At 35.3% G+C, this 26,408-nt stretch overlaps 1 protein-coding gene across 8 annotated transcripts in view; it reads right to left on the bottom strand.

The window, feature by feature from the left end:
• Window positions 1-17,626, bottom strand: part of LOC125664158 (atrial natriuretic peptide receptor 2-like) — a 34,822-nt gene extending 17,196 nt beyond the window's left edge. The window contains exons 1-9 of one of the 8 annotated variants that reach the window (XM_048896722.2): window positions 17,143-17,626; window positions 15,096-15,263; window positions 7,733-7,943; window positions 3,668-3,805; window positions 3,217-3,488; window positions 2,343-2,864; window positions 1,592-1,756; window positions 1,344-1,497; window positions 902-1,082 (exon numbers count right to left, since the gene is read on the bottom strand). In XM_048896722.2, coding sequence (XP_048752679.2) covers window positions 902-1,082; window positions 1,344-1,497; window positions 1,592-1,756; window positions 2,343-2,864; window positions 3,217-3,488; window positions 3,668-3,805; window positions 7,733-7,943; window positions 15,096-15,183 — 1,731 coding nt within the window. In that variant the 5' untranslated portion in view covers window positions 15,184-15,263; window positions 17,143-17,626. The other 7 variants (XM_048896724.2, XM_048896725.2, XM_048896726.2 and 4 more) reach the window with 7 other exon arrangements.
• Window positions 17,627-26,408: the final 8,782 nt, after the last annotated feature.

Raw genomic sequence — 26,408 nt, 5'->3', positions numbered from 1 at the left:
AACCTGAGAGAAGACAGTGTTGTAACAACCTGAGAGAAGTCAGTGTTGTAACAACCTGAGAGAAGTCAGTGTTGTAACAACCTGAGAGAAGACAGTGTTGTAACAACCTGAGAGAAGACAGTGTCGTAACAACCTGAGAGAAGACAGTGTCGTAACAACCTGAGAGAAGACAGTGTTGTAACAACCTGAGAGAAGACAGTGTTAGAGTTGATGCACCTCTAACATTGGTGGAGTTCGATTGCAAATAGTCACAAAAGTGAAACTATAGTTCACCCGAATGTGCTTCAGTTTGCCGGAAGTGAACGAGTCTAGTCGAAAATTACTAATTATTCTATCACGTACTAGCGGTCTAGTTCAAAGATGGCGGACAAAGTGTGAAAAGTAGTTTGAGCACGTTAGCAGAGATTAAATTTTGAGGAATATATGACAGAAACCACAAAGAGGTGCATGTTTTTAGTTATTTTAGTCAATTTTACTCATTTAGGCCCATGTTTTACATTTTATGCTTGCCCAAAGCATGGTAAAATGAAACAATTGATATCGAAGTCAGTCGTTCTCCATTTGGAAAGCGAGCTTAATAAATGCAATTAAAAAACTATTCTAAATTCAATGATTCATAATAATGGGAAAATTTTCGATCCCGAAAAACATGGTTATCGAGAAACAAGCTGTAGCTAGTAGATTTATGCTGGTACATCTATGATTCTTCAATACCATTACTGAAAACTACTTTGCAAAATTGACAATTCCACAATTGATTTGTTGCAGACAGCCATATTTTTATTTCTGAACTAAACCAAACTTCGTTCGTGTGCACTAGTTGACTAGACATGCATAAACTAAACTTCCGCGCTAGACTATAGTTAACACGCGAACTCCACCATTATAAAGTTGTAACAACCTGAGTGAAGTCAGTGTTGGGGTTGATGGCTCTGATGTTCCGTTTGACCACCATGTTGATTCCATGCTGCTTCAGGAAGTCCTGTAGAGCTACATGGTATTCTGGGAAATCCTGGGTCCTCTCCGCCAGGGCACCCACTTGCCCCCAGCCCATCTGGGAGAACATTTGCTGGTAGATGTATCTGTGACACAAACAAAACAAACCTTCAACTGCAGGTGTTCACAATCGTGGCTTTTATTAATTTCAGCAAATTGTTGCAAATAAGGATTTTAACTTGAATTAGTTTTTGCTTGATTGAACTAGATTGAAATGAGCTCTGTAATACAGGTAGGTATAAGCTACACGCATTTGATGAGATTTAAAATAGATAATTATATATGTTAGAAATAATATAACTTGTTGGAATGATTTCACAATCTGTCCTTAATTCAGCACTCCTTACTTGTGGTGACCGGCGTGAGGAATTGTCCTGTAGAAATAAGGGTAAGTAACTCTGTCAGACAGGGAGGAAGACTCAGCACCGTAGCTGACCGTCAGCATGTGGAAATGTTTAGAAAGGGAAGCGATGGGTTCTGCTTCATCCGAACAGGCAGGACCTAAAACACATATAGTATACACATAGTAATGAACAGTTCAAATGGCATTTCTAATACGAAACATAGAGTTTTAACAACAGTTTCTAATTCCTACCTAAAACTCCAGCGATGGGACCGAAGTGGTTGTTCTGGACGTACTTGATGAACTCTTTCATGGCTACGTCAGCCTTACATTGACTGTCGATGTAGAGAACCTGGAGGTCGTACTTAGGAAGAACTGCCTTATCTAGATTTACTCGACGGACAGCCAGCTCCGCGGCTACAAACATCAGAAACATTACATTGTATAAATATCAGTATACTTCTTGTTAGGACCACTCTGGAAATCATTGCTCTATTATAAACAACTTTTTCTTTTGATTACATTTTTGCACAGGATTTATTAATGTGTAACAGTGCCCGTTTTGGCCATCATAACACAAAGAATACCAGTGTCAAACATTAAATTTTGTCAGTATTGTGGGTGTCAAGCCCAATACTTTTGATGTGTATAAACTCACAACTCGGAGTGTTGATTTACTGTAACACATATATCTTAAGTACAATATACAGTACAAAAGACAATTTGTGGATTTTTTTTTCTAAGACTGGGACTTTTCACTAAAACAGCAATTTTTCACTTACTACACTAAATTTCCAATTTCAAAATATCATTGTGTTTATCTTTTAACAGACTGTTCATCAATTAAATTTTTCTGGAGTGCTATACCTCCTTAAAAGTTTGTCACAAGAATTATTGCCTTAAAATATCCATGTCATGCACAGTCATAACAAACAACACATAGACTGACTGATTTACTGTACCTCCCTCAGACTAGACACAGAATCTGAAGAAATAGACTTGCCTGCTTTTAGACCCGGTTGTTGCCACAGGCTACCACTTAGAGGAAACATTCCCAAGAGGAAAATGCGGGGCTTATGGGATAGATCAGGTGGTATCCACGACCTCCAGGTCACTTCATTGTCCTTCAACCAATCACAAGCCACTTTTTCTGTAGACAACGTTTTAGAATAAGCCTGTAGGAGTGCCTGATACTGTTGCGGAGGAAACTTTAATTTTGAGATCACATGAGCTGCCTCAGGAATGTTTACTTGAATTTTATTCCACACAAACTTCTCTAGATTATTCCACCGGAATTCACAGGCCGCCATTAACTGGTTTTCTGTCGGAACACATGAAGGAAGGTGAACACTTGTAACATTGTATGTTGCTGTCAATGGATTGGGCTCAAAATCAAAGAACAGAACCGGGAGCTGCTTCTGTAGACGCTCAGAAATAAAGGGGATAAAATTGTCCCCTATCCAGGCCACAATAAGTGGGAGGTCCAGCTTCGTAATCAGGGACTTCAGAATGTCTGCATCATATTCTGAAAGGAAACCAAGTCAGGCATGAGAGATCAAATCGAGAATTTGTTATAATACACACGATTACTAAAGATGTTCTATTTACTATTTTGAAAGTCTCTGATTTCAATATATTGCATAAGTGGAATTTTAGCAGGACACAAATTTAGTGATTTTCCCATAAAAATTGGTATTTATAAATATTTTGTGAGAGCTAATTTTATTATCATTTCAAGAAAGATAACCATTTAACCTCCAGAACAGAATGAATTGTTAATTAGCTATATTCAGTTTTAGCGATCTCAACACCCTCGCTAATAATGCCAAAATTAAATCCTCATTAAAAGTTCTGCTTATTTGATATATGTTTTTTACCAGGGTAGGTTGAAAACAGCACTGAACAGTTCTGGTGTTGGTTGTTACAGGACGGGCCGTAGTACAATCCTCCGTCACAGCCGGACTCACAGAAATGTTTGGTATTATCGCTACTGTCACTCGACATTGTCAGGTTTATAAGAGAGGAGAACTTTGACCTGTACGAGAATTTGTCCTTGACCTCTGGCAGGAATAGGGACCTCCAGTGATTAGCAATCACCCCCTGTCTCCACAGCTCCTCCGACGAGTATCCAGGAAGGAACATTCCAAGTCTAGCAGATTATCAGATTTTATTAGAAGAACATTTCAAATGTAAATCAAGAGTTATCTCCCTTATGTAATACTCCTTGTTGTAAACTCTCGTGAAATCAGGATTTTACATCTCAAATTGAAAAGCTGTAAATGCTTGTTATTTTTATTATAAAGAAAAGTTGAATTAAGGAATGACAACCTAGCATATGGTCCCAGCTGTCCCAAATCCACTACATGACCAGAAGACGTCCATTTTTCTGTGTTTAGCTCTGGGGTGACTGGTATCTCGATGTTCACCATTGACTTGGGTACCATTTGATTCCTACTACTTGAGCAGCTGTTAAGAAAATAAACAATGATTAACAATGATACTTTTATTTCCTAGAGACAATGTTTCATTCTATTGGCCGTTATGTGTAATACTGTTTAGTGACCATCAGTTCTGCAAGTTTATAAACACTAGTAAGACCTGCATGCTTACACTAGGCAGACCAACATATAAACACTAGAAAGATCAACATACAAACACTAGAAAGACCAACATATAAACACTAGAAAGACCAACATACAAACACTAGGAAGATCAACATACAAACACTAGAAAGATCAACATACAAACACTAGAAAGACCAACATACAAACACTAGAAAGATCAACATACAAACACTAGAAAGACCAACATACAAACACTAGAAAGACCAACATATAAACACTAGAAAGACCAACATATAAAAGCTAGAAAGACCAACATACAAACACTAGAAAGACCAACATACAAACACTAGAAAGATCAACATACAAACACTAGAAAGACCAACATATAAACACTAGAAAGACCAACATACAAACACTAGGAAGATCAACATACAAACACTAGAAAGATCAACATACAAACACTAGAAAGACCAACATATAAACACTAGAAAGATCAACATACAAACACTAGAAAGACCAACATACAAACACTAGAAAGACCAACATATAAACACTAGAAAGACCAACATATAAAAGCTAGAAAGACCAACATATAAACACTAGAAAGATCAACATATAAACACTAGAAAGATCAACATACAAACACTAGGAAGACACACATTATATGCACACAGCATTTAAAGTTATCCTTCCTTGTTTAGGTTGGTTGGACTCATGATAATCCACTCTCTACACACACTGTATCTCACATAGCTGATATCTAACATGATAATCCACTCTCTACACACACTGTATCTCACATAGCTGATATCTAACATGATAATCCACTCTCTACACACACTGTATCTCACATAGCTGATATCTAACATGATAATCCACTCTCTACACACACTGTATCTCACATAGCTGATATCTAACATGATAATCCACTCTCTACACACACTGTATCTCACATAGCTGATATCTAACATGATAATTCACTCTCTACACACACTGTATCTCACATAGCTGATATCTAACAACATGATAATCCACTCTCTACACACACTGTATCTCACATAGCTGATATCTAACATGATAATCCACTCTCTACACACACTGTATCTCACATAGCTGATATCTAACATTATAATCCACTCTCTACACACACTGTATCTCACATAGCTGATATCTAACAGGATAATCCACTCTCTACACACACTGTATCTCACATAGCTGATATCTAACAGGATAATCCACTCTCTACACACACTGTATCTCACATAGCTGATATCAAACATGATAATCCACTCTCTACACACACTGTATCTCACATAGCTGATATCTAACATGATAATTCACTCTCTACACACACTGTATCTCACATAGCTGATATCTAACAACATGATAATCCACTCTCTACACACACTGTATCTCACATAGCTGATATCTAACATGATAATCCACTCTCTACACACACTGTATCTCACATAGCTGATATCTAACATGATAATCCACTCTCTACACACACTGTATCTCACATAGCTGATATCTAACAGGATAATCCACTCTCTACACACACTGTATCTCACATAGCTGATATCTAACATGATAATCCACTCTCTACACACACTGTATCTCACATAGCTGATATCTAACAGGATAATCCACTCTCTACACACACTGTATCTCACATAGCTGATATCTAACAGGATAATCCACTCTCTATACACACTGTATCTCACATAGCTGATATCTAACATGATAATTCACTCTCTACACACACTGTATCTCACATAGCTGATATCTAACAACATGATAATCCACTCTCTATACACACTGTATCTCACATAGCTGATATCTAACATGATAATTCACTCTCTACACACACTGTATCTCACATAGCTGATATTTAACATGATAATCCACTCTCTACACACACTGTATCTCACATAGCTGATATCTAACAACATGATAATCCACTCTCTACACACACTGTATCTCACATAGCTGATATCTAACAACATGATAATCCACTCTCTACACACACTGTATCTCACATAACTGATATCTAACATGATAATCCACTCTCTACACACACTGTATCTCACATAGCTGATATCTAACATGATAATCCACTCTCTACATACACTGTATCTCACATAGCTGATATCTAACAACATGATAATCCACTCTCTACACACACTGTATCTCACATAGCTGATATCTAACATGATAATCCACTCTCTACACACACTGTATCTCGCATAGCCGATATCTAACATCATGATAAACCACTCTCTACACACACTGTATCTCACATAGCTGATATCAAACATGATAATCCACTCTCTACACACACTGTATCTCACATAGCTGATATCTAACATGATAATCCACTCTCTACACACACTGTATCTCACATAGCCGATATCTAACATCATGATAAACCACTCTCTACACACACTGTATCTCACATAGCTGATATCTAACATGATAATCCACTCTCTACACACACTGTATCTCACATAGCTGATATCTAACATGATAATCCACTCTCTACACACACTGTATCTCACATAGCTGATATCTAACATGATAATCCACTCTCTACACACACTGTATCTCACATAGCTGATATCTAACATGATAATCCACTCTCTACACACACTGTATCTCACATAGCTTATATCTAACATGATAATCCACTCTCTACACACACTGTATCTCACATAGCTGATATCTAACATGATAATCCACTCTCTACTCACACTGCATCTCACATAGCTGATATCTAACAACATGATAATCCACTCTCTATACACACTGTATCTCACATAGCCGATATCTAACATGATAATCCACTCTCTACACACTCTGTATCTCACATAGCTGATATCTAACATCACATACATCATTAATGAGCATTAAGTGTAAGACATACATTTATCTGTTATATTAAGATTGTCTACCACTAGAGAGATTTTGTTTCTTCACGTATGTTGTAAAGTTTGTAGAACTTGCACTCAGTGACTCCATGTGTAATAAATAGTTATAGAGATCCCTTACTCTGTACATCCCTGTGGCCTGTTGAGGACCACAGTGGTATTGTATGTGTGTGTGTCCCGTTATTGAGGTGACCACTTACTCTGTACATCCCTGTAGCCTGTTGAGGACCACAGTGGTATTGTATGTGTGTGTCCTGTTATTGAGATGACCACTTACTCTGTACATCCCTGTGGCCTGTTGAGAACCACAGTGGTATTGTATGTGTGTGTGTCCTGTTATTGAGATGACCACTTACTCTGTACATCCCTGTAGTCTGTTGAGGACCACAGTGGTATTGTATGTGTGTGTCCTGTTATTGAGATGACCACTTACTCTGTACATCCCTGTGGCCTGTTGAGAACCACAGTGGTATTGTATGTGTGTGTGTCCTGTTATTGAGATGACCACTTACTCTGTACATCCCTGTAGTCTGTTGAGGACCACAGTGGTATTGTATGTGTGTGTCCTGTTATTGAGATGACCACTTACTCTGTACATCCCTGTAGTCTGTTGAGGATCACAGTGGTATTGTATGTGTGTGTGTCCCGTTACTGAGATGACCACTTACTCTGTACATCCTGTAGTCTGTTGAGGACCACAGTGGTATTGTATGTGTGTGTGTCCCGTTATTGAGGTGACCACTTACTCTGTACATCCCTGTAGTCTGTTGAGGACCACAGTGGTATTGTATGTGTGTGTCCTGTTATTGAGATGACCACTTACTCTGTACATCCCTGTAGTCTGTTGAGGACCACAGTGGTATTGTATGTGTGTGTGTCCCGTTATTGAGATGACCACTTACTCTGTACATCCCTGTAGTCTGTTGAGGACCACAGTGGTATTGTATGTGTGACCATGCTCCTGTTGGACCTCCACGCGACTGTACCCCACCACCTCCTCCAGAAGAATCTTCAGTATGTTGTTAATGATGTCATGAGAGACCCGCCCACTGCTCTCCAGCATGATGGTCAAGCTCTGAGCATTGTAGTAGAACTGGCGTTTCTCTGTCACTTCTGGAATAATCAAACAGACACTAATGTAGTATTGAAAAGGTGAGCAAACTCTCGGAGACAAATTAGGAAATATACCTTCAAAACTACCATCCACAAAAAACGAAGGGTTTTGATGGCATGTCACAGTTTTCTCCCCTGACACAACTTTATATAATCTAAACTCAATAACCCCTGACACAACTTTATACAATCTAAACTCAATAACCCCTGACACAACTTTACATAATATAAACTCAATAACCCCTGACACAACTTTATACAATATAAACTCAATAACCCCTGACACAACTTTATACAATATAAACTCAATAACCCCTGACACAACTTTATACAATATAAACTCAATAACCCCTGACACAACTTTATACAATCTAAACTCAATAACCCCTGACACAACTTTATACAATATAAACTCAACAACCCCTGACACAACTTTATACAATCTAAACTCAATAACCCCTGACACAACTTTACATAATATAAACTCAATAACCCCTGACACAACTTTATACAATATAAACTCAATAACCCCTGACACAACTTTATACAATATAAACTCAATAACCCCTGACACAACTTTATACAATATAAACTCAATAACCCCTGACACAACTTTATACAATCTAAACTCAATAACCCCTGACACAACTTTATACAATATAAACTCAACAACCCCTGACACAACTTTATACAATCTAAACTCAATAACCCCTGACACAACTTTACACAATATAAACTCAATAACTCCTGACACAACTTTATTCAATCTAAACACAATAATCCCTGACACAACTTTAAATCATCTAAACTCAATTCCTTTCACAAACATTTCAGTCTTTTGAACACCTAACTTGACATGCTAATAACAATTGTAGAAAGCAGTATAGCACATTCTATAGGTACAGACACAATATAAATACATAGCTGTCATATATAACTACACAACGACACAATATAAATACATAACTGTCATATATAACTACACAACAACACAATATAAATACATAGCTGTCATATATAACTACACAACAACACAATATAAATACATAGCTGTCATATATAACTACACAACAACACAATATAAATACATAGCTGTCATATATAACTACACAACGACACAATATAAATACATAGCTGTCATATATAACTACACAACGACACAATATAAATACATAGCTGTCATATAGAACTACACAACGACACAATATAAATACATAACTGTCATATATATAACTACACAACAACACAATATAAATACATATATAGCTGTCATATATAACTACACAACAACACAATATAAATACATATATAGCTGTCATATATAACTACACAACAACACAATATAAATACATATATAGCTGTCATATATAACTACACAACGACACAATATAAATACATAGCTGTCATATACAACTACACAACGACACAATATAAATACATAACTGTCATATATAACTACACAACAACACAATATAAATATATAGCTGTCATATACAACTACACAACAACACAATATAAATATATAGCTGTCATATATAACTACACAACAACACAATATAAATATATATATAGCTGTCATATATAACTACACAACAACACAATATAAATATATAGCTGTCATATATAACTACACAACAACACAATATAAATACATAGCTGTCATATATAACTACACAACGACACAATATAAATATATATATAGCTGTCATATACAACTACACAACGACACAATATAAATACATAGCTGTCATATATAACTACACAACAACACAATATAAATATATATATAGCTGTCATATATAACTACACAACAACACAATATAACTACATAGCTGTCATATATAACTACACAACAACACAATATAAATATATATATAGCTGTCATATATAACTACACAACGACACAATATAAATACATAGCTGTCATATATAACTACACAACGACACAATATAAATACATAACTGTCATATATAACTACACAACAACACAATATAAATACATATATATAGCTGTCATATATAACTACACAACAACACAATATAAATACATAACTGTCATATACAACTACACAACAACACAATATAAATACATAGCTGTCATATATAACTACACAACGACACAATATAAATACATAGCTGTCATATATAACTACACAACAACACAATATAAATACATATATATAGCTGTCATATATAACTACACAACAACACAATATAAATACATAACTGTCATATACAACTACACAACAACACAATATAAATACATAGCTGTCATATATAACTACACAACGACACAATATAAATACATAGCTGTCATATATAACTACACAACAACACAATATAAATACATAGCTGTCATATATAACTACACAACGACACAATATAAATACATAACTGTCATATATAACTACACAACAACACAATATAAATACATAGCTGTCATATATAACTACACAACAACACAATATAAATACATAGCTGTCATATATAACTACACAACGACACAATATAAATACATAGCTGTCATATACAACTACACAACGACACAATATAAATACATAGCTGTCATATATAACTACACAACAACACAATATAAATACATAGCTGTCATATATAACTACACAACAACACAATATAAATACATAGCTGTCATATACAACTACACAACAACACAATATAAATATATAGCTGTCATATATAACTACACAACAACACAATATAAATATATAGCTGTCATATATAACTACACAACAACACAATATAAATACATAGCTGTCATATATAACTACACAACGACACAATATAAATATATATATAGCTGTCATATACAACTACACAACGACACAATATAAATACATAGCTGTCATATATAACTACACAACAACACAATATAAATACATAGCTGTCATATATAACTACACAACGACACAATATAAATACATAGCTGTCATATATATCTACACAACGACACAATATAAATATATATATAGCTGTCATATACAACTACACAACGACACAATATAAATACATAGCTGTCATATATAACTACACAACGACACAATATAAATACATATATAGCTGTCATATATAACTACACAACAACACAATATAAATACATAGCTGTCATATATAACTACACAACAACACAATATAAATACATAGCTGTCATATATAACTACACAACAACACAATATAAATACATACATATAGCTGTCATATATATCTACACAACGACACAATATAAATACATAACTGTCATATATAACTACACAACAACACAATATAAATACATAGCTGTCATATACAACTACACAACGACACAATATAAATACATAGCTGTCATATATATCTACACAACAACACAATATAAATACATAGCTGTCATATATAACTACACAACAACACAATATAAATACATAGCTGTCATATATAACTACACAACAACACAATATAAATACATACATATAGCTGTCATATATATCTACACAACGACACAATATAAATACATAACTGTCATATATAACTACACAACAACACAATATAAATACATAGCTGTCATATACAACTACACAACGACACAATATAAATACATAGCTGTCATATATATCTACACAACAACACAATATAAATACATAGCTGTCATATATAACTACACAACAACACAATATAAATACATAGCTGTCATATATAACTACACAACAACACAATATAAATACATAGCTGTCATATATAACTACACAACGACACAATATAAATACATAGCTGTCATATACAACTACACAACGACACAATATAAATACATAGCTGTCATATATAACTACACAACGACACAATATAAATACATATATAGCTGTCATATATAACTACACAACGACACAATATAAATACATAGCTGTCATATATAACTACACAACGACACAATATAAATATATATATAGCTGTCATATATAACTACACAACCCTCTCTACTTATATGGTAGTACATACACATTTTATGTGTATATCTCTCTCATTACCATATAGCACCTCTCACAAGCAATGATTATTTTGCATTAAATGTCTGATTTATGACCTTGACCCTGATTCACAAGCTTGACAACTACTACATGTTTGTGTCATATGATTTGTATCCAATTCCAGACCTATACTTAATACAACCTGCCAATGATTCTCACTCCATAGCAAACCTATACTTAATACAACCTGCCAATGATTCTCACTCCATAGCCTACCTATACTTAATACAACCTGCCAATGATTCTCACTCCATAGCCTACCTATACTTAATACAACCTGCCAATGATTCTCACTCCATAGCCTACCTATACTTAATACAACCTGCCAATGATTCTCACTCCATAGCCTACCTATACTTAATACAACCTGCCAATGATTCTCACTCCATAGCCTACCTATACTTAATACAACCTGCCAATGATTCTCACTCCATAGCCTACCTATACTTAATACAACCTGCCAATGATTCTCACTCCATAGCAAACCTATACTTAATACAACCTGCCAATGATTCTCACTCCATAGCAAACCTATACTTAATACAACCTGCCAATGATTCTCACTCCATAGCCTACCTGTACATATATCATATGATTTGTATCCAATTCCAAACCTATACTTAATACAACCAGCCAAGGATTCTCACTCCATAGCCTACCTGTACATATATCATATGATTTGTATCCAATTCCAAACCTATACTTAATACAACCTGCCAAGGATTCTCACTCCATAGCAAACCTATACTTAATACAACCTGCCAATGATTCTCACTCCATAGCCTACCTGTACATATATCATATGATTTGTATCCAATTCCAAACCTATACTTAATACAACCTCCCAAGGATTCTCACTCCATAGCAAACCTATACTTAATACAACCTCCCAAGGATTCTCACTCCATAGCCTACCTGTACATATATCATATGATTTGTATCCAATTCCAAACCTATACTTAATACAACCTGCCAAGGATTCTCACTCATTAGCCTACCTGTACGTATATTATATGATTTAACATTCCAATATAACATGCACAAATAAGTTTCATTTCCAATCATTATAATATAGGAAAGGAGAAAATTGATGATCGACTGCAGGGACCAGGAATTGAACCCGGAACCCCTGCATTACTAGTCAAGTGCTGTAACCACAGAGCTGTCCAGAGTGATGTCCACGGTTCATAATAGCCCTTCTACTTCACATAATTAAACCACATGTACAGCGTCAGTTGCTCTGCTGTATATACATGCTTAACAAATGGTCAATATGTTTATATCATTTTACAATCAACTTGAATTCCTTTGTATTGCTTTATAAAATGAATTATTGCCAGAAAACATGTCTACATTCATCATAAAAATCATTTAATTAGAAAGAATAATTCAAATATTTTGCTTCAATGCTTTACACTTTTTTTCATTTTCATGAAGGATAATTGTGAGTTTGTTTGTAGAATGTTTGGTTTACCAGTAACAGAAATGTCAGTTTAATGAAGCCATTAAAAAAAGTTTGCATACCAAAGTGAAACTAGAAGAAATGTATTGATACCATGAGTCAGAGGTACTTATCAGCAGGGTGATCGTTCTACACCAGATAACCATAACCAATCTATATCAAGATCAGCCCCTCTATACAACCTTCACCTTTGTAGCACGTTTTGAAATCTGAGTAACTTCATTAAACTCTAGTCCACAAAATGTTACTCCTTAAAAGCCTATTCACCAACCTGAACTGCCCAGCTGCTGACTTAAACTGTAACCTTTCCTTTCAGAGTCTACATATAAACTCTAGGATTTTAAAGAAATGTATAGATTTCATCATTATCTTATATTTCATTTTTTCTTATCCTTTGAAGTAAAACAGCTGGGATTGATAATTGATCTAGTAAGCACTTGATTGGGACCACCAGCATATCAGAGCCCAGTCTCCTCTGGAAACAGGTGAAATGGGAATAAGTGAATGTCCCCACCCTAACTGAAAATCAATAAAACTTACGAATCCATTAATTTTAGTGTGTCTATATTCAAATTTCAATAGAACAATGGCTTGAAAACCTCTTCAATACTCCCTGTCTGAATTTACCATAGCATGCTTATACTGCATGTGCTAGCCATCCTTTTATGACTCATGTACAAAGAATATTCAATTAAATCAAACCAGATATAAACCAGACAGAAACCAGATATCAAACCAGATAGAAATTTAACCAGATACACATGTAACAAGTTACACATTTAACCAGACAAACCAGATACAGATGTAACCAGATACAAACCAGATACACGAGTAACAAGTTACACATTTAACCAGACAAACCAGATATGCATGTAACCAGATACAAATTAGATATGCATGTAACCAGATATGCATGTAACCAGATACAAACCAGATACATATGTAACCAGATACAAACCAGATACACATGTAACCAGATACAAATCAGATACACATTCAACCAGACAAACCAGATACATGTGTAACCAGATACAAACCAGATACACATTCAACCAGACAAACCAGATACATGTGTAACCAGATACAAATCAGATACACATTCAACCAGACAAACCAGATACAAATGTAACCAGATACAAACCAGATACAAATGTAACCAGATACATGTGTAACCAGATACAAATCAGATACACATTTAACCAGACAAACCAGATACAAATGTAACCAGATCTATGTGTAACCAGATACAAATGTAACCAGATCTATGTGTAACCAGATACAAACCAGATACACATGTAACCAGATACAAATGTAACCAGATCTATGTGTAACCAGATACATACCAGATACATGTGTAACCAGATACACATTTAACCAGACAAACCAGATACAAATGTAACCAGATACAAATTAACCAGATCTATGTGTAACCAGATACAAACCAGATACATGTGTAACCAGATATGCATGTAACCAGATCTATGTGTAACCAGATACAAACCAGACACATGTGTAACCAGATATGCATGTAACCAGATCTATGTGTAACCAGATACAAACCAGATACAAATGTAACCAGATACACATGTAACCAGATATAACTCAAAACACAAAATAGATAAAAACCAGACATCAGAATGATACAAACGTAACCTGACAGAAATTAGATTTTACCTGAATTGTTGAGACATTTTGGATTCACTGGTGATGGGAGTAGACAGACATAGAGAACCACACACAAACACACAGACAAGGTGGCCATCGGTCATCTGAGAGTCTTCATCCTGCTGACGACCTCCCTCCCTCTACAAGGGAATTCTGGGATACACACACACACATAGACTGGAAAATAAAATAGATTCAGTTATAATCTCTATTCTGTCACTAAGCCTGACATTAAACTCAAACAGCACACACTAAAATGTCATGTGGTCGTGCACTGTGTACCCCAACAACTAACTGCACTCGGAGAAAAACCGGGGGCTCGATCTAATTCTACTGCAACAGTTGAACATGCTATGTTTCACTAAACAGATCAATGACTGCATTGAAAACTCTACCTGACACAGCCTATTTTAATTTGCCAGACGTCAGCCTGAGCTTAACAAAAAATGCCCATAAAAATGTTCCTACGATCTAGATAAGGATTATTTTGTGCATTTTCACAGGTGTGGCGAACCTCCCGTCTTTGTGCCTTATAACGAAGCACGGAGACTTCATTGATTTGTCACCAAGTCCTGACTTGGAGAAAATGAAATGCACAGCCGATTTCCCCCCAAAGTAAAACAGTTAATGCAGACTCTCTTAAAGTGTTACAACTTATCGTATCCAATATTCACAAAGAAAGCCTGCATATCTGTGTAGTAATCAGAAAATCACTCGATTTTACCGTTAACCTGTCAGTTCGGATTTGGCAGTGGGTGTGTTTACACTACGTGTCCCTATTGATGACACACCACGACATATTAAACACATTTAACCGCCTGATTACTTCATCTGATATGTTTGTTTAAAAACAATGTACGTATTTGCACAAAGGAAAAGAAATCTCAACAGCCCTTCAGAACCGCAATGTGAAACGCATGTGTCGTGGCAGCAAATATCCATAATAAAAAAAAAAATTCAAATAAAACTCTTTACAGATTTTACACCGAGTTTTCCAAAAATAAACACAAAGACATTCAGAGGCCGTTTCTTTTTCTGACTGCAATTTAACCTATACGAACAAATTCTTACCAGCTCTTTGGAAACGTAGTCGTGTTTTGACAACTTAGCTAATGACAATTTCCCCCATTTTTAGAAATCTGTGAGAAAAACATCTTTAGAAATGACAGAAGTGTTGTATATAGCGTGGTGTCTTTTCAACATAAAAGATGACAATATGTATTCCAATGTGACTGGTATTCCCTTTCTTGTCAGTTGTACATGGCCACTGCTCCGTGGAACACCTAGAGAAGCGAGGGGGCTTTTATGTAACATACCATTGGCATTTGATACAGTTTGTAAAACATGGCTTTGAATGTACAATTAGACCAACAAAAAAAAAACATATCAGAAACACCTGTTGCACAAGGTAATAAAACGGTGTCACCGACAACCGCCTCTACCAACCAGCACTGAACGGACATCGGCGAGACCTCGGCCCCACTGGTCAGCTCAGGCTATATTTGTCCAGTCTGGACTTTAGGTGACGACCTCGATCATGTGTCATTGTGTGATTTAATATTTATCTAATAAACAACTCATGTCGATACGTCAAGTCAAGGAATCTCCACCTATTCACGCCGTCACATTCCGCGGGTTCTGAATCCCCCCAGGAATGTGTAGTCCGAACTCTACACTAACAACTAACAAATCCACTGTAATACTGAACCTCAATTAGCGATTTAACGGTATTATATACTTGTACGCACATTGTCGTATATTTAAATCTCCAATAATATTTCATTTACACCTGTTTATAAAATACGCCATCCCCACACAATGAGGCATTGTGATTGATCTTCGTTTGAAATCAAATTCTTAATAAAAAGGTGTACGCACGGTACTGAATTCTAGTACACGTAGGTACACCTGAACAGGTATACAGCGTGCGTAGTATATTAGTCACGTGCAGCGGATTCAAGTACAACCCCTATCCCACTATCAATCTGCAGCGTTATTTTCTAACGAAATTAATCCAGTACAATAAAGTCAAATGACAGAAAAATTCTTCACCTACCTGAGGTCGTCCGATGACAATTGTTTCAAAGCAATACTTCAATGTCGTATAAAAAGCTGCTACTGAATGTAACAGGTAGAAATTCCTACAGAGATAAAGACTAGCGATATCTAGGATTTAAAAGTCCCCTTGCATTCTCTTCTCAGCCAAACACTGCAATCTTAAATCCATCTTCCCACCTCAGTTTTCACATAAAATTCTCCCAAACACTACCATAAATGTACAGCGATCTGGTCTGACCTTCCCCCTCGCGTGAACCGCTCTAGAACCATATAACTATTTAGCGCGGCACCGTCCGCGAGAATGCTGACAATTTTTATTTCCCTCTTCTCTTTTCAGAACTGAAATATTCCCACCGGTACACATCAAAGCATTTTACTCAAATAATAAATGTATGGAATAAAAGCGGAATACGTGTGTGGGTTAACGGGAGAGCGAGCGCCCGCCTAGAAGGTCCCCATTGTTGCTTGTTTGGACGGCCTCCAAACCTAGGTTTAAATCTTTCTGTCTCAATCACAAATACCCAATTGTAACAATCACGCCCAAGTCTGGCTATCCATGAACATCGCACAGATTCTGAATTCCAATTTAAATTTTATAGATTGAACATTATATATACAGATTTAATTGAAGAAAAACCCTTAATACCCAGTATAAATGGTGTCCTCTGATTTCTGTGAAAATTGTGAAAGGGGACTCATTGAAAAATTGATTTACGTACTTCGGATGCCGTTACTTAAACCAAGCAATTTAGAATTTATATTGTGTAGTCAAGATCAAATATAAATCAGACTCGAATAAAATAGATATGTACTAGTACCTTTGAAAATAGAATGATTCATAAAGTGCGATAGGAAACAGGTTTGTAAACAAGCAGTGCATGTGCTTTATATGGACAATGCTTATCTGACATTCATTACCTAAGAAAATTAGGGTTTCTGCTAACAATTACTTTTATTTCAGATTTTTGAAAATGTCATTTTCCATTATCTCTTCCTGACAAGTCTTGAACAAGTAAAAGATGGATGACTGTAAAGAGAAAATTAATCAATGCACAAATAAACGAGAGAAAAAATATCAACTTGATTTATTGCAGTGTATATAGATTGTATGACGAAATAAAACTGAAACAATCAGAGGAGCATGGGTCGCCAGCCTTCGTTAATTACCACGATAATGATGTATGTAAATTTGGTATTAATGATTGACCCCTACACAAGGATGCAATATGTATATAGTTGTCACTATATTACTGTATGCAAAAATCAGTTTGTTAAATTAATGTGAAATAACTAGGTCGGAAATGTTCTCTGTATTACCGGTTTCGTCTGCCGACACCGAAAAAACAACACCCTAAACATTTTTTTTTTTTTTTTTGCACTCTCAGAGAACACCAATACCCTCCTTCAAGTGTATGTAAACAGCCTGAGTGCACCTCTGAAAGTAGTATCCACTACCAACATCAAATAGTTCCTTAAGTAAACAATTGATTATTTCTACAAATTACACACAATTTCCTAATTAAGGGTACAAAGGTGAAGGAGAAAGGGGGGGGGGGATTACAGTACTGAAAGGAGGTGACGAAAGATACAAAATGTCACAAACGTTGTATGACGAAAAAACCGGAGCAACCCGTGGGACACCTGTCGCCAGCTATCGTTACTTACCACGATAATGATGTATGTACATTTTGTTTTAATGATTGACCCCTACACAAGGATGTTCTGTTATATAGTTTTCACCATTTTACTGTTTATAAAGAAAGCATTAAAATCAGTTTGTTAAATTGATGCGAAATAAATAGATCAAAAATCAGGCGCGTAGCCAGAAAGAAAATGAAGTGTACGCAAAGTATGGCAAGGGGTCCGGGACCACCTTGAGGTCCCAGTGGGTCCAGGACAAAATCCTATTGGGGTGAAGCATTCTAAAGCATCTGTGTTTTATCAATGAAATCTCAAAATATATCCTCATTCGTCTACTACACTTCATGTGTTTATAATGTGCATTTAAGTTATATTCGATATGATGTTAGTGATTTGAAATTCAAAAAGGATTTTAGATTTGATTGAATGGACATTATAATGCTGATTGAATTAAAAACCAAGAATATTTATTTTTGAGGCGCAAATATTTAAACAGCAAAGATCTCTCTCTCTCTCTCTCTCTCTCTCTCTCTCTCTCTCTCTCTCTCTCTCAAATGATGTGTACGCAATTGCGTACTTGCATATAGGCAGCTACGCGCCTGGAAATGTTCTGTGTTACACCCTACACAGCAGTACAAACCATGTAGTGATTTTACGCCCATACAAAATAGACTTTTTAGTAATATGCAACTCAATGCATGGACTTTTTACAAATATTGACAACCATCTTATCATACAATATTTACAAGAAAGCGATTTTTACAGGAAAATTTGAATACTTTTATGATATAACTGTTTATATACAAAAAGGATATGTATTTTTACCTGTTTACGCAGTTTTTATGTTTGTCGGATGGGTCGTTTTTAATGAGGGCAACATGTAAAGGATCACAAACCCCTTGGCACGCAAAAGAACGTTTCCCTGATTTTCGAAAAAGAGTAGGCTCACTGGGGGCCGTCAGGGAAACTCCAATACTCACAAACACATTTCAGTTAGTTAACCATTGTAAAATGACTGAGATAATGCCAAAGCGGTGTAGAGCCCTAATCAATCAATCAATCAATCAAAGTAAACCACCCTCCAATCCTGTATGTACCTCTGAAAGTAGTCTCAGCTATCAACATCAAATAGTTTCAGGGTTATTTCTACAAATTACACAAAATTTCCTAATAAGGGGTACAAAAATCAAGGTGATGGGGAAATGCAAAAATCAAAGTACCAAAAGTACTGAAAGGAGGTGACGAAAGATACAAAATGTCACAAAGATAATGCTGTTACATGTATATTGTATAGTTTAATTCATATGCTGCTCCATTTATAATGTATATCTAATTTAATTCCTATGCTGTTACATTTATACTGTATATCTAATTTAATTCCTATGCTGCTACATTTATACTGTATATCTAATTTAATTCCTATGCTGCTACATTTATACTGTATATCTAGTTTAATTCCTATGCTGTTACATTTATACTGTATATCTAGTTTAATTCCTATGCTGTTACATTTATACTGTATATCTAGTTTAATTCCCATGCTGCTAGGACTGACTGACTGATTGAATATAGTTTAACGTCCCACTCGAGAATTTTTCACTCATATGGAGACGTCACCAATGCCGGTGAAGGGATGCAAAATTTACGCCTATTCTCGGCACTTACGGCCTTTGAACAGGGAGGGATCTTTATCGTGCCACACCTGCTGTGACACAGGACTTCGGTTTGTGCGGTCTCATCCGAAGGACCGCCCCCTTTAGTCGCCTCTTACGACAAGTAAGGGGGTACTGAGGACCTATTCTAACCCGGATCCCCACGGGAATGAATTGGGGCCTTGAAGATGAAAAGGGTCGAAACAAAAGGAAGCAGATCAAAATCTGTTTGAATATTTACATATACTGTCAATAAAACAGCATTGCAATCTGGATTAGCATTTAGCTTCACAGCGACGTGCATGACGATCAAATACACAGAATTTTAGATTCACTACAGCAAATGAACTGCAGGCACAAATCGCACCCAATCCGTTAGACTGCTTTGCAAAAGAGGAATTCAAGAGGTAGGAAAGGGTCATTGTCTTCAAAAACATGAATCATTTAACTCTTGTAAACATTCATTATTGATATAATGCGTTAATGAATCCTGAGGAAATAAATTATTAGACAAATCATGACGATGAATATATTACATGAGACTCTTACATGTCAGTACATGTACAACAAATCATATTCTTGGAGCAAAAAAAACCCAAACAATTGTATCTCCTAAAGTCTACTGTCCTATTGATTTTTCCTTAACCACTTTATGAATAATACATGTACAAACAAGTTTAGGATTATCTCCCCTGACTTTACACAAGCAGCACAACTCGAACTTTCTGAATATGAAGGGTTTTGCTGGTATCGCTACCATTTCACGGCTAATTGCTGAAGTCAACCATTTAAAAGTAAGTAACAATCACGAAAACGCTTTGCATGAGTTTATCTCATATTGATCAGGGCCCGGTTTTTCGAAAGCTGATTAACTTTAACACAGTGTTAACTCGGTGTTAACTTCTGTGTTAAAGTTAACCATGTGATTAACTGTTTTTCAAAATGCGAGTTTGCGTTAACACTGTGTTAACGTTGTGTTAACTTTAATCCACCTCCAGTACCTGTGTTAAGTCTTAACACAGTGGTTAAAAATGGCCGTCTACTTCATTTTCTGTCCGCCTTAGACCAAAAATCATGAAAATTTCAAAGGCTTAGACATTCTGAGGTGTGTATTGATGCTGAACTATGACGGTGTGTTGTTTATGTTGTCATAAATTGATATATTCGTCAAATCTCATGAAATTTACCTAAGGGGAACAGCTAATGGAAAAAACTAGTACAGTTGGATGATGGTGTTACACTTTTCTGTCAGTGGCAATATCTTGCACGCATCTATAGATACTTTTGGCAGAAACTTTCAAAAAGGGGGGAGGGGGGTGTCAATAAAACTCGTATTATATTCACTTATATGAAATCCTGCAACAGGACCCATGCTTAAGATATAATTTTACCTAATTTTGGCTTCCAAATGCCAAAATGTATGCAGGCCCTTAGTTCATGATGATAATCTCCATTGAAATACCAACTTCGAAAACACTATCGTCTGCACTGGCCTTGACCTTTTGAAAATCCCTTGTATCATTTACAACTGATTCAAATGAAGATTTGCATGCATGAAACGTACATACATGTATTTTCTTTTTGAAGGCTATCTAATATGAACAGTATTCAATTCAGGCTAATACAGAATAGTTGTTAACACAAACTTAGGAAGAAGAGTTTTTCATTGTTGATATTCCAGATTAATCTCCCTTAGTAGAAATGGAGTGGTGGATCAAGTGTTATGTTTAAAATAAAAAGAATAGTAAAATAAATAAATGTATAAAAAGAACATAGATATAAAATGCTATAGATATGTATGTGAACAGACAATCATAAGCTAAATTTATTTATCATTTTCTTCATGAATATCTTTAACTGTTTTGGGGAAAATAAGACTTTTAAAGAGTATTAAAAAAAAGAAAGTTAGATATTCTTAGAAATTTAGAATTTTTTATAGGCTAGCATCGTTGTTAAACCCCTCCTATAAATTTTGTCCAATTATGAATCAAACAATATAGAAAACCACATGTTTTATTTTCTAGTCCAGAACATGTAGCACATCACCCCCTTATTTCTGACAACATACGTTTACTGTTATTTTTACATGCAAAGTCTGACACCCCCTTCCCCGTTTTTTCATATCATAGCACCAGTGATTGGTAGTTGAAATGTAAGCTTGAACTGAACCCGTATATTTGTGAAGTCAACTTGTTCGACTCCCTATAAACCCCCACTTTGATAAACTATGCAATGAGCCTGCTTTCTACAACATAAGCACCGTTTTTCTCAACTAGGCTTCTAAAGGCCTAGTATATATCATTATATCCAATACCTCTATGATTATTCAAATTGAATAGACTAATAAATGCATTTATACAAGTATAAGTGCATGGCTCACAGTCACTGTCATGTATTTCGAAACTAAACAATACATGAACATTTCATCAGCTATCTCCCACAAACAAGACTTTTATTTACTCCTGCATTCTTATTGTTTACATAGGAAGTATATGTGCATTATGGGTAATCAAATGATTAGCAAGTGGTTAACTCGGTTAACACAGTGTTAACTAATCAATGTGTTAAATTGCTTTCAAAAAACAGAATTTAACCATTGTGTTAGCTAATCACTTGGTTAGGAGTTAACACTGCGTTAAACTTAACCACTGTGTTAATGAATGCCCAAAAATTCTATCATTTGACCTTTACATGAAAGGTTAAGGTCAAAGGTAATCAAAAATGGTACGCGACACACTGTTTTATCATGGTATCTTCACATACCAAATATAAAAACCTATGTCAAAACACAAAAAAGAAAGAATATAAACAATATGATAGGAGAGAGAGAGAGAGAGAGAGAGAGAGAGAGAGAGAGAGAGAGAGAGAGATTCCGTAAATGTTTATTTGTAGTTAGCTTTTTATAAAGTATTCAATCTGCTTTGAGAGTTATTGGATGCGTAAATTATTATTATTACTACACAATATCGCAAATCAATCGTGCGACTTATTTTTGGGAGATGGGGGATATTCAGCTTTGTCTAAAAAGTATCCCAGCCCCCTCCCCCTAGTGAACATGATCTGTACAATCATCATTGTATGAGCACAGTGACAGACCTATAGGGAGTTGTGCCGTTGTTACCCTCCCACCCTTTAGTTAGAGAGCTTTAACAAAAATATGAAACCATTTTGGAGGTCTTCACCACCCCCTCTCTCTTTGGGAAAAGTAGTACAAACTTGGGTCTTTGAAAATTTTCTGGATCCGTCCTCGTTGTAGCATACGTGTATAGCTGGTCATAAGATTCTTCAACAGATTACGCTGCAAAATTCTAACAACTCTTAACACAAATCTACGAAAGCCTAATTAGGATCTAACAAACGGATGTACTTTGTACGAATTAATATGTTTTTATTAAAAAAACACAAAGTCGTTATTACGACTTTTATAAGAGATGCATGCGTTAATTTAGTTATTCATATCATTAACTCTTTTATTGAGCACAATAATTCAATAAATACTCTCATCAATAGAATAAGTAACTTATAAGTTACATCATTAATTCAATTATATCGTGTAATAATTTATTAATTGTTATGACATCAATAATTCAAAGGTTTAATTTTTTTAATGTTTAGCTAATTTTCCAGCTATATTGTATACGGATATAGGTATATAGGGAGGGAGTCCTACTCTAGAGTAAGCCACCCTCCCCCCTATTTGGTTGAACATGGTTTGTTTTTTGCCAATTTGGTCACTTCAACCTTCACACCCCCTTTTTTAGGGTTGGAGGGGTGGGGTGGGGGTGGGGCGGGGGTGTGTGTGTCAAACTTGGCTCCTCTCTTTGAACATTTTCTGAATCCTCGTCAAACTTCCGTCGTACCAGTAGGCAGGTCTAGTGACTGTCAAGCACTCGACATTTGGAAATAAGAGTCGCGGAATTTCAGATAAGACTTCAAAGGAAGGAGGTCCCGTGTCAAAGCAGGAGTTCAAATGATCAAGAGTCTCCATTGTTATGGTCACACGGGTCATTGTTTGTTTGATAATAACTATTAATTGTTTGTTTGATAATAATAATTAATTGTTTGTTTGTTTGATAATAATTATTGTTTGTTTGTTTGATAATAACTATTAATTGTTTGTTTGATAATAATAATTAATCGTTTGTTTGTCTGATAATAATTATTGTTTGTTTGTTTGATAATAATTATTGCTTGTTTGTTTGATAATAGGGGGGGGGGGGGTAATTATTGTTTGTTTGTTTGTTAGATAATAATTTTTGTTTGCAAGATAATAATTATTCTTTGCTTGCATGATAATAATTATTGTTTGTTTGATAATAATTATTGGGGTTTTTTTTTGGACAATAATTATTGTTTGTTTGTGTGATAATTTATAAATTATGCATGTAGTTGAGGGTAAAATTGACAATTTTCACCTTGAGAAAACCATTGTCAACCGAGGCGTAGCCGAGGTTGACAATGGTTTCTCGAGGGGTGAAAATTTTCAATGTTACTCTCAACTGCATGCAATATTTGTTTTATTATACTGAATGTTATAAAAACAACAAAGCAGAAAAACTTACGTCTGTCGACATTTGATCAATCACTGTCATGCAAAATTTCGTATATCGATGTGGGTATTGGCGTTTATTACAAACGCTCAAACGACGTCGTCTTACAATCTACGACGAACCGTACGCGCATAAATTTGACGCATGCGATGATTTTTATAATATCACCCGTTGCCAAGTACTGTTACCCGTTGCTAGATATTATCACCCTGGATTGCGTGCTTTCTGTTCTCAGAGGGTAACCACACGTTTTTTATAAATGCTTCTCGACCAATCAGATTCAAGTATTTTACATGAAAGTATAATATAAATAATTATTGTTTGTCCTACGCCGTAAGTGAAGTGTCACAAAAGTTCATCTATGTAGTTCTAACATATAATTTTCTCTTTTACAAGCACTTTATGAAATTACAATAGTTTAATACAAATTTAGGTATTTTTGTGAAGAAGATGAAACAATTTATAATCTATAACTTAGGAATTGAGGGAATTAAATATTTTTTTTATCGTTCTTTGTAAGCCAAAAGATATTGAAATGAATTTCTAAATGCCAAATCTGTCATTTTTTATTTTGGTTAAAATAATATACATGTGCATGTCTGATGAAATGACAGAATTAATCAATACTCTGCTAATGTTAATAAAACAGTACACTTACAAAGACTGTTGTCACAGTACGTAAAATATCAAAACCGGTTTTCTCTTTATTCATCGTACTTGTCTTATTGTTTGCTTACATAAAAAGATAAATATATGATTTGTTTTTGGTCTATGCATCGTCGATAAACGAGCGTTTATGAGACGCAGCGACATCCCACAGGACGTTTTTATATTACCCCCATAACGCCAACAAGCTACAGTTTAGACAGTTATTCCTTATATCAACTATCAAGCAGCGACGGTTTCATACTGAGAAAGAATTCATCTAGACTTGTGAATCCTTAACGACTCAACATTTTGTTCGCTCTACGTGACATAGGTGTGATATTCCGGTACATTATATAACAAGTATACACGTGCTTTATAGTGTCAATAAATATTCTCTCTCGTCTACACGGTGCAGGGGGTGAAGAACATTTAATTGGCTCAATATTTGTTTCCCGTTTTTATATTTTAAAAAGCATATATCACGGAAGCATCAAACGATCAGTTCTTACTGTGGGTATTATTTAACAGTGTTGTAGAAAAATGAACTTTCAGAGAATCTAACGTGTAAAGTATAGGATATTATCGACACTGAAAACATTATTAGTCACAGACTTTCAGATAAAAATAAATAAATAATCAAGTGGGGAGTAAGAAATATCATTAACCAAAACTTTCACCGAATATAAATTTACTCCATGGAGTAGAACGACGTTCATCTGGCGGGTCAGCTTCATTAAAGTCCGACAGAGATCAATGCGGGGTTTATCAATACC

Source organism: Ostrea edulis, chromosome 1, assembly GCF_947568905.1.
Source record: "Ostrea edulis chromosome 1, xbOstEdul1.1, whole genome shotgun sequence".
Classification (NCBI taxonomy): domain Eukaryota; kingdom Metazoa; phylum Mollusca; class Bivalvia; order Ostreida; family Ostreidae; genus Ostrea; species Ostrea edulis.
This window is presented reverse-complemented; position numbering and strand designations above follow the sequence as displayed.